This window comes from Passer domesticus, chromosome 2 (genome assembly GCF_036417665.1).
Source record: "Passer domesticus isolate bPasDom1 chromosome 2, bPasDom1.hap1, whole genome shotgun sequence".
Classification (NCBI taxonomy): domain Eukaryota; kingdom Metazoa; phylum Chordata; class Aves; order Passeriformes; family Passeridae; genus Passer; species Passer domesticus.
The window spans coordinates 116,823,192-116,833,930 of record NC_087475.1 but is presented as its reverse complement, the minus strand read 5'-3'; the positions used below and the strand labels follow the sequence as shown (position 1 = coordinate 116,833,930).

Genomic DNA, 10,739 nt, shown 5'->3' with positions numbered 1-10,739 from the left:
AACAAACCTGAGAAGTGCAAATATTGATTACATTGCAACATCTCCTGCACAGAAGCTACAGTGAAATAAAGCAGTGGTTGCAGGTTGTCATGAGTTGTGCTTGTGTTTTACTTAAAGTCCAGGATCTTCCAGTGATCTTATTACCTGATAACCTCAGTTTTAAAAAGATCCATACTCCACTGTGGGGAGAGGAGGGCCTTGAATTACAGAGTCATAAAGGCTGTGTGTGACAGACAAGCAGTAACTGCAATTCATTTTGTTGCATTTGGCTCTCAGCTCATGTTTTTTAGGTACTTGGGGCTCTCAGAACCGTGCTGCTCTCTGCAGCTTTTCCTAGAGACTAAGCTTCTCCAGCCTTGGAAATGGAACTGGGACACAGGCACCATGCACTGGGCAGGCATTCAAAATGTGGGGTGGGCTTCTCTGCTGCCCTTCACCTGCTTCTGGGCAAATGTGTTTTGGCTAGCCAAGTCACTTTGCCCTGTTTGTGCTGATGCCCAAAGCAGAGTCCTTTCTCGCCCTTTCCTTGACACCCCAGAGCAGTGTGACAGAGGGACAATCTCTTCCCTAATACTGTTTATCTGTGGTGCCAAAATTCACTGTGGGCTGCCAAGAGCAGCTACCCCCCACCTCCCCATACATTAATGACATGCCCGTATAATTTGAATGCATTATGCCATCACCCCACGGCTCACTCAAGCAAACCTTAGGGAAAGGGAAGACTTTAGGATCCACCATTACTGTGTCTAGTTCTGGGCTCCTCAAGGAGCCCCTGGAGAGGGTCCAGCAAAGGCTACAAAGGTGATCAGGGTCTGAAGCATCTCTTATGACGAGAGCTGGGCCTGGTTAATGTGGAGAACACGGGGGACCTCACTGATGCATACAAAAATCTCCAAAGTGGGTGCCAAGAGGATGGTGGGGCCTAGCAACAGTGGGGCCCAACAGGGCAAGGAGCAATGGCCATAAACTAAACCACAAGAAGTTCCACATCAACACGAGGAAGAACTACTTTTTTTTTTTTTTTTTTTTTTTTTTGTGTTGAGGATGGCAGAGCACTGGAGCAGCTGCCCAGGGAAGGTGTGGAGTATCCTTCTCTGGAGATACTCCAAACCCACTTGGACACGTTCCCGCGCCACCTGCTCTGGGTGACCCTGCCTTGGCAGCGGGGTTGGGGAGGGTGATCTCCAGAGGTCCTTTTCAACCCGAACGATCCTGTGATTCTGTGATCCATTTGCCCATACGGTTTGTTGTCCCTACGAGCAGCGACAGCGCTGGAAGCAGCGCTGGCTCAGAAATTCCCTGGCGATCCCCAGGAAAGCGGCACCGCTCCGAGCTGCTCCCGGTTCCCCCGCAGCGGGTCAAACTTTGCCTTCCCCGGGGAAGGACGCGGCGGGGCCGCCCCTGCAGCCGGCGAAGGACGCGGAGCCTTTCCCGAGGGAGGAGCGGGGCGGCCGCGGCCCCGCCGCCGCCGGGAGCTCCCAAGATGGAGGCGGGCGGTGTGACAGGGCGGGGAAGGGGCCGGGCGGGGGCTGCGCCCGGGGCAGGTGCGCGGGGCGGCGCCGCCGGGAGCCGCAGCCGGGCCGAGGGCGGCGCTCGGCGCTCCGGGAGTGGCAGCGGGGCCGGGGCCGGGCTGCGCTGCCCCCCCGCCGGGCGGTGACTCGGGCTCCCCCTCCCGCCCCGCCTCCCGCCCCGCTCGCCCAGCCCGGGCCCGGCCCAGCTGCCGCCGCACGGCGCCGCCGCCACCCGCCGAGCCCGGGGCGCCGCCGGGAGCCGCGCGGGGGCCATGACGGTGGAGCAGAACGTGCTGCAGCCCGGCGGCGCCGCCAAGGTGAGTCTCCGGCGGGGCCCGGCCTGGCGCGGCTCCGCGTCCCCGCCGCGCCCGGGCCTGGCCGCGCCCGCTCCGGCTCCCGCCGTTCCTCCCCGCGCCCGTGCCCAGCTTCTCCCGGGCCTTGCCCGTGCCGCGGCCTCGCCTGGGCCCCGCCGCTCCGGCGGCCGCGGAGCCGCGGCGGGGGCCGCTGCCGGCCCGGCCCCGGGTCGTCCCGGCCCCGGGCTCGGCGCTGCCCTCGGGGGAGCCCCGGCGCGCTCCCCGCGGCCCCGAGCGGGCCTGTTGCGCTCGCAGGCTGCCGGGCGGAGCGGCGGGAGCGGGGCTGGGCAGGAAGGGCGCGGGGTGCCGGCCGAGCCCCCCGCGGGCCCGTGGGGAGATGCTGCACATGCCCGGCGTGACCCTGCAGCGCCGGCATCCGCGCCCGCCAAAGGTGAACGCTATTTCCAGCGAGTGACGCGCTCCTGCTGGAGTGAAAAAGTGCCGGGTTTAGGGACTCGTGTTAACATGCATCATGGAACGGGGTTCAGGGAATGACGGCGCTCACCAGTCTTTTACTGTGCGCCAGGACTCGACGGAGAATGTTTCTCTGTCAAAAGAAGAAAAAAAAAAAAGGATACCTTCTAAGGTTTTCTTTCGCTTGAACTGAACTGTCAAGAGAAATGTCTAAAATTAAATTGCAACGCTTTTTAAATAATATATTGTAAAGGTAATTTGTAGGTTAACACAACTCTTGTGGTTAGTGGTGTGACTGTTGCCTCTTCCCTGATTTTTATTAGTGTTTTAATGGCATGTACTGCCTTCACAAGAGGATAGAGGTGTATGTGCTTTGGTATAGCCGGTGTGGAAGTTCGATGGCTGCAGCCGTAAGAGTGGACAGTGGGAATGTGCTGATTAGGGTACACTTGGTTAAAGTGGTACAGCTCGCATTCAAGAAGCTTTTTTGGAGGGAGGGCGTGTCTGGCCGAGGGCTGCTCTCGTAGTTGGAAGTAGTTAGCCGTGATTTTGGCGGCTTCAGCAGGAAGGCAAGGGCTGAACGGTCTGATTTTGTTCCTCTCCCGGTGTTTTCACTTGGGGTGTGCTCGCAGGTTCATGTAGCAGATTTGCTGCTACGTGTGCCTGCTGTGTTTGAAAACTGATGTTGCTGCTGTGCATCTGACAACTTTTGTGAGCAAGTTTATCTTTTACAAAGCCTCTTGTCAGTGGTTTACTTAATAATTTGTAATTATCACATCAGATACATAGATACATAGTGCCTTCTGGACCCTGATCAGTGCTGCCTATTTGTGCTTTCTGGCAATAATCCTGAAGGAGTAATGTTAGTTTTCAGCTTAACTAGAAGGATCCTTAGTTTTCAGCTAAACTACTGCTTGTGGGTCAGTAGTTCATGTTCACTTGAGCTTCAAATCGAGGATAAGCCCAAAAGGAGGTTGAAGATTGATTGTGGTATATGCCAAGTAATCCATGCTGCAGTAAAAAATGCAGCTAGCAATAATTCTGAAGTTGTAATCAGCATCTGTGGGTGTTGGTCACTTTTTTAAGTGTCTAGAGAAACTGAATAGAATATCAAGGTTTTTTCATGGCAGGGATTTTTATTATTATTTCTGTTGAATCATCTGATTATTTTATTATCTGCAATTGCTTTTAACCTGTTTTATCCCTAATTGCATGCATTTAGGGAATGAGAGAAAGGCAAATCTTAAAAGTACTTTGTAAAAAAATTTTATTTGACTCCAAAGTGAGTATCTCATTGTTAGTGAGACTAATGAATAGCTAATTGGATGACAGACTTTAACATTGGTCAGGTATTTGTGTGGAAGAAGGCAAATGGTGAAGTGGGCCGATGGGTGAAAGGTGGAGCAGCTACCACAGCAATAACTTACTGTTTTCCCTTGAAAGAGGAAAAACCCAATGTCCACAAATAAGGGAGTTTGTTCTGGAGACCTCAAAGTTTGTTACAATTGTTTTCTGTTAGTGTGAAGAAACCACATACAAGCAGAAATATATTGGGTTTACAAGAGATGCCTGAGTCATCAGCATACCTTATTCGGAGCTGTAGTTCCAAACATTGTTCATCAGATGTTTTCTTACTGTCATACAGGAAGCGTGTGTCAAACTTCAGCAGCACTTGGAGATGTAGGTTTGTATTAATAAATGCTATAACTACAAACAGCCTGCTTCCCACTGAAGCTATCTTTAGTTTATTGTGTAGTTAAAGCAGCTGCGTCAGGTCAAAAGAAGTTTTTTCTTTCATCTCTACTGGTCATCTTGACCCTTAGTTAAAACTTGTAAATTATGTCCTGAAGCAAATGATTAATCAAATTATTCTTGCTGCTCATGGCCCTTGTGTGCTTCTCTGACATTGTTTGATATCTGAAGGTTATAGGTAATGCTCACTGAAGGTTATAGTAATGTTCACAGACTGAAGCATGTGAATAAAGGTAAACAACATGAGAAATTAAAAAAAGTAGCTTCTTGTTTCGTCCAATCTGTATTTCTGTCCTGTGCAATCCTATTTTTTTTTGGTCAGGCATTTTGCTGCTCGGGAAATAAGGCACGAGTGTTGCAGGATTTCCCATACTCCAGGCAGCCCTATGTGGCTGATGCCTGCGTACCTCAATTTTCCTCCTGGAGGAAGATCTTCCCGAGCTGCCCCTTGTGCTGTGCAGACCCTTCCCTCAGCCAGTGTCCCCTGCACAGCGAGTTCAGGGGCTGGGTGAATGGTGATTTTCCTGTAACTGGAAATTATAGTGTGGGGGGGTTAAACATGCTTCAACATTGTCTCATCTCTGATAATTACTGTGATGGTCATCTTGGAACAGCAGATTGAAGAAGCTGGGTTTTAATTGGCGGCACTTAGGTGGCCTCTCAGCAATGTGTGTTATCAAGTTCTGCTTCTGGAGAGAGCTTGACATTTGGTTGATACATGGATTTAAAGGCTGTTTTATCTGTCCTTTGGTTTCCCACACCCACTGTTATTTCAGACCTGTGATTCAGCAGTGCATTGGCTCTCAGGAATCTCAGGAATAGTAGAATAATAGTAGAATAGAGCTGTGTCAGATCAGGTCATTTTTCTTTTTCTGAAGGAAGCACAAACTTTTAAGGATATTTGCCACTTGAAATAATGCCTGGCGAGGTCTGATACTAAATTCTTCTCTTTTGCTGTTTTTTGGGGTAAAAAGGTGACAATTTGCTAGCTCATGTGTGCTTCTGTTGTGCTTGTCCCATGGTTTTGATGTACTTATTATTTAAAGATTTAACTAATAATATGGCACTGAGTTGTTTTTTTTCTAAAAGCAATAGCTGCTTCATGCAGAGGCTGATAGAGTCATCTGTCTCCTCCAATTGACATGATGCAGTCCTAAATGGCAGGAAGTGATTGCAAAGTGTCTACTGGGCACCTGGTACACAAAGAAGGTATCTCATAAAGAAGGTGTTTTGGCAGCTGTGTACTCTTTTTTTTTTTTTTCTTTCTTTTTATCTTAATACGTCGCAACCTTCCAAGGATTTAAAATCCAAATCTTTAATATCTCTGTATTTTGAGAGTTGAATTCAGAGTTGCCTGGTGGACCCAAGAGGCTGCAGGTCCCTCTGTCATCCCAAAGTCAGAGCCACCCTTGCCTGTGACCAGCGTGCAGGTGTCCCTCTGCACTGGAGAAACGGCCCCTGGTCACGGAGCAAGGATGGTTCCTGCATCTCCCCATGAATGGGGGGCTGTCTGTGTTTGGACTGTGTGACAGGCAAGCTTGGAGGGCTTGAGTATGGGGGGGTTACAGCTGCCAGTGCTGGTAGCCAGAGCTTTAGTACCTCTTTGTCCAGAATGAGCAGAATAGCAACACTGGTTTACTGAAAGTGTTTGCACCAACTACTGAGTAATTTGCAAACGTTACTTGAAGTACTGTGGAGTTATGCTGTTAAATTTATGCATCTTGTTCTGTATTTAAGAAGCTCATATCAAAAAACTTGGTAATACTTGTAGTTACACCTTTGACACAGATTCCTGTTGGTATTTCTGAAAGCTAGAGCAAGGTGCAAAGGCCAGTGATTCAAAGTAATTTTGAAAGCCCTTGTCAAACTGGTCTGCTGAATGCCTTCTGGTTTTGTGACTGTTCTGATGGATTTGTTGGGAATGGGTGGAGGTGTGTGTGGTTAGTTTTGGAGGTCTTTCTGTATTTTTTTTTTTTGTTTAGTATCTGTGCAAGCTTGCTGAATCTTGGACGGTTATGTTTATTGGTATAATATGATAGGAATCATCATCTTAATGAAACCTTTAACAGCAGTTTAAAACTTTTTGCTTTCAGAAAACTTTTCATAGAAATTCAGTAATGGTTTTGATTGTGTTTGCAGGTGTTTACAAGTATAGTACTATCATTAGAATTTGTCTAAAATAATGTCTTTAAATATGTTAGGTCCACACCTTGAAAGAAAAATACTGCTTCAGAATATGAAAGTGTAAAGTTTATAGATTTTCCTGGTATCCTTTTGTAGTATTATTTTAAAATATCTGTAATAAATCCTTAATACACATTCCCCTCTCCCCCTAGTATCTTTAGGATAACCCTGTATTCACAGCTACTATGAGCAGCAGCTACAAAAGATAGTAAAACCCATCAGCTTTTATGAAAAGGTCAAAAAAACAAATTACCCATGTCTTAAAATAGAAAAGTATTTAACATTTTTAAAAGTGCTTCATAAAGATAAGTGGAAGGATAATTGAACAGCTGCCTTTCTTACACTCTTGTGCCTAAGAAGATATGTTGTGGCCGGCATCTCTTTAATTCTGTTCAGCTGGTGTCCATGGACTTGAGTAGCTGAAGGGGAATGAAAGGCAAAACAAAAAATGGAATTTCTCTTCTCTTTCTAGCTAAATCTTCTCCACTTCCTTGCTGAAGGATTCATCCAAGAGCAGACAGCCCATTTTTTCAGTCCCTGAGAAGCTGGCTCTGTAGCTCCAGTGATGTGGATGCTGAGGTTGAGGGATGTCACAGGTGCTGGGGACCGAGTGGCCAGGTTGGTAAATCAACCTGAGGCCCCAGGGGACTTGCAGGATGCATTTTCAGGCTGGGCTCAGATCTCTGCAGAAACAGCAGGGTGGTCTCTGACACTCACCTTTGCCAAGAGTTGTCTGAGGAGCTGCATCAGTCACCCCCTTACAGCCATTGCTGTCAGTGCCAGTGACAGGGGGGTTACTGAGGTGCCCAGGGGTGCCTAAAGATATATTAAGATAGACTTTCTCTAGTGGAGGTACTGATTTTCAGTTCCCAGCTGGTCAAGAGTCAAATGTGACATTCCTGGTATTCCATAGCATAAAAAATAAACAGAAAGCTTAAGAGCTGTGCAAGCTTCACTTACATGTTTTCATGTGGGAATAAATTCCTTTAAAGGCCTGAATTTTCAGTTTTGTTTAGTTGTTTTGTTTTTTTTTTTTAATCGATTTAATGTTCTTGTTAGGGAACTCTTAAAAATCTGACGGGGATGTGTGTGTGTGAGTTGCTAGGACCTGATTGAGAGAGCAAAGTCTTTTCTACTTTATCTAAGTAGAAAAGCCAAAGATGTGGGAGCAGATTTTCTCGGAAATGAAACTATCCTGATGACTTTCACTTTCTAGTTCTCTTGTGATAACCAGTGTGATTATTTTAAAGTGGGTGGAGGTTGTCTTGAGTCACAGTGAAGGGTTGTATGTGTATAGGTGTTTGGGGGGTTTTTTGTTTGTTTGTTTGTTTTTGTTTTCTTTGTTTGCTTGGGTTCTTTTTTAGCTGGCTCTGTGATTAAACTTGCCCATCAAACCCTGGTGACTAAGTTACCAACGGGATGGTCTTCAGACAGCAAATAGACACCTTTAAGTGGAAAGAATTTAGGTTGTCAGCAGGAGCCTGTTGACTTGTGCCAGGGGTAGCAGTGTAATATCACTATTCAAATCACCGGTTAAGAATATTAGGCGAGTAATGTAGTAGAGGCTGTTGTGACAATGTATTTCAAAAGGATTTTGTGAATTCAGGGTAGAGTTCAGTCTTCTTTTCACATAATGAAATAAAGATGGCTTTTCTTAGCTGATGATTACACTTTATGAGTTGAGGTGCTGTTAAAGGAGTCAACATCTGCCAAGAGTGGAAAATATTTGACTGGAGTGAAAATTCAGTTTCAGTAGTCAAGTGAATCTAATGTCACTCACATGTGATTTCTGCTAGGGAGCTGTGAGATATGTGGGATAAAAGCTCCCTCTGTTCCCTTTGGGACTGTGATATGTCCAGTGTTCTGGTTAATGGGTGGTCAAGCATAATTAATAGGGAAAAGCTGATACTGTGAAACACAGGAGTTAGTTGCTTGCAAAACCATGCAAGCTGAAAGCTTTCTGTAAGCTCATCCCTTTTATTATTTAAAAAAGGGAGAGAATGCTAAAGCTCTGGGGCTGAAGGAAAGATGAGGTGGTGAGATGCCTTCCTGCAGAGCATACCTTGCATGATAGTACAAACTCAGGCTTTGTGCCAAGTAAAGGTACAAACTCAGGCTTTGTGCCAAGCAAAAGGAAATACTTCTTCCTGTTTCCTCAGGCTGACGAATGCCATCTCTTGCTGGTTTTTTTGTGAACACTTGTAACTCTTACCTTGGCAACACAATGTGTTCTGAGCAGCATGTGTCAGATTTTTCCATGTTACTTTACATTAATACTGTGTTGAATATAGATGTCATCATAAGCTGTGTTGTGCCTGCACACCTCAGCCAGGCTTGCAGGTGAAATTGGGAGCAGCTGTAGTGTGTGCTGTGGTGACCATCTAAAATGTTGCTTTCTTCCAGCATTGCAGTTTGTGCTCTCTTGTCGTGTTGCAGGGTTTACAGTTTTTCATTGCTATTCTGTAGTAGTTCAAAACTTGCAATTGACTAAGAGCTCTAGAGACTACTAGTGGAGAACTTTCATGAATTTTTTTTTTTGAATGATTCTGTCCATACCACCTTTGTGCTCTGTTACCACCCCATTTTTCAGAAGTGGATAAAGTATCTCTTGGCTGATGAGGGTTACACCTCCCTGCCTCAATATTTGAGGCTAGTACACCAGTCTGTGTTCTGGAGTGGCTGTGGGGGTGTGCTGACTCCTGCTGACACTCACGGGGCTCTGTCTTCTGGTACAGGGGTGGTTTTAGCATACTGAACTACACAGTAGTTTTGCTGTGGGTGTTGTGCAGAATCTGTGGGTTTGGGCTTTAATCTGAGTGAAATGTTAAGCAACATTGACTTGAAATGTTGAGGTTGCTGTGAAATGCTGTAAAGGAAGAACTGTGTCCTAAATGGTGTAAAAGATAGATTGACACAAAATATCATGAGCTGGACACTTTGATGACTTCAGTTGTTGGTGACAGGCTTTCTGAGTTCTCCTTTGATTAATTATAGGGTGGTTTTCCCATGTATTTAGTAGCATAATTCATTCTAAGCATTTGAAAATCACAATGAAAATAATCTATTCAGACTGGACTTTGCAATTTAAGAAGGCACTGATTTTTTTTTTCAGTTGTATTTTGTAGTTTTCATTGTTTTGTAAATGTCATTAGCTTTTCTTTGCCATAAAGGATGAAATTCAGGAGCATGTTGAAAGCCATCAACATGAGAGTTTCCCTGAAGTCTGGTGTTACCTGGTGATGGGACTTCAACAGGGACAGCATTGTTGGGAGCAGTAGCACCACTGAGTGTCCACAGTTTTAAAGTCTCTCTCCTTCTAAGGGTGTTAGAGAGGTGGAATCCAAAGGACTTGTGATGTGCACTCCAGCTTGAAGGCTGGAGTGCAACTAGGTTAACTTTGGAAACATTACCTGACACAGATTTGTGTATGTAAACCACTTTTTTTTAAGGGCGTTTAAGGTAATATTGGTATGCATATTCAAACAAGTTTTATTCTGAGATGCCCAGCTTTGACTTGATGCTTTTGTTTATAGCTGGTTTCTGAATTATTTTACCGGTGGATTTTTGTTGAAGAAAATGATACTCTGCACAGTATTTCTTTTAAAATGTTTCTGTTATCAAACTAATTGGCAACAGTCAAGCTTATCAAAGTTTAGGTGCCAAGAAAATGGAGATTGTGTTTACAATATGCTTAACTACAGCTTTTTTAGCCATCAGGTAAAAGCATATTTTCAGCTTTACAGTAAGCAGAGGTAGACAAAACAATATATTTAATAAAAGCTTGTCAGAGAGGCATTAGTGTTTGCAAGGCATGATCTGGAGCTATTTAAATCTAATTGACCCATGTATCTTCCCATACACAGAATTTGTGGAAATAAATGCACATGATATGATGGCATTCTATCCCCCTGTGGCTTCATCCTGCCAATTATTATCATTTCACTGGTGTTGTACCCCAGAATCCAGAGGGCTCCCTTTAGAAGAGGATGTTCACTTAACATTAGGGTCTGAGTCTGAGATGTAAAACTTTTGGACTGTGATTTATGCAGTTGTATTTCATGCCAGTTTTTACTTTTGTTGAATAGTAAATGGTAGGCTTGAGGTCACACATGGTTTGTGTGATAATTGTCCTTCTCACAGCTGTGTGACTCCAAGGAAACTCAGATACCTGTGCTTGAAATTTCTATTCCTATTCTCAAACCAAAAATTACACTTTCTGATTTTCAATCAAATTTCCTTTAAAACATAAAGCCACTTTGAAAAGTTGAATTTAGCTGTGTTTCTACTGAGTTTAAGCTGGAAAAAAAAAAAAGGAGAGTGTCACATGGAAGTTGAAAATAGTATTCATTTACATTCAGGTGTGTGCTGTGAATGCTTTAAAGCAAGCATCTGGAAAAGACTGGGTGTGCACTTGACACTCTTCTCTTCAGAAGAGGAGATGGCAGGAACAGACTCCTACTGCACTTTCCTTTTGTTTTTGCTTTTATTTTATTCTTCTCAAAGGTAGTTACTTTGAAACAGAAAT

General features: G+C 45.1%; 1 protein-coding gene across 4 annotated transcripts in view; it reads left to right on the top strand.

Annotated features, from left to right (window-relative positions):
- The first annotated feature begins 1,591 nt into the window (after positions 1–1,591).
- The window catches only part of USP25 (ubiquitin specific peptidase 25), an 87,779-nt gene continuing 78,631 nt past the window's right edge, over positions 1,592–10,739 (top strand). The window contains exon 1 of one of the 4 annotated variants that reach the window (XM_064410891.1): positions 1,592–1,828. In XM_064410891.1, coding sequence (XP_064266961.1) covers positions 1,784–1,828 — 45 coding nt within the window. In that variant the 5' untranslated portion in view covers positions 1,592–1,783. The remainder of the gene's footprint in view (positions 1,829–10,739) is intronic. The other 3 variants (XM_064410892.1, XM_064410893.1, XM_064410894.1) reach the window with 3 other exon arrangements.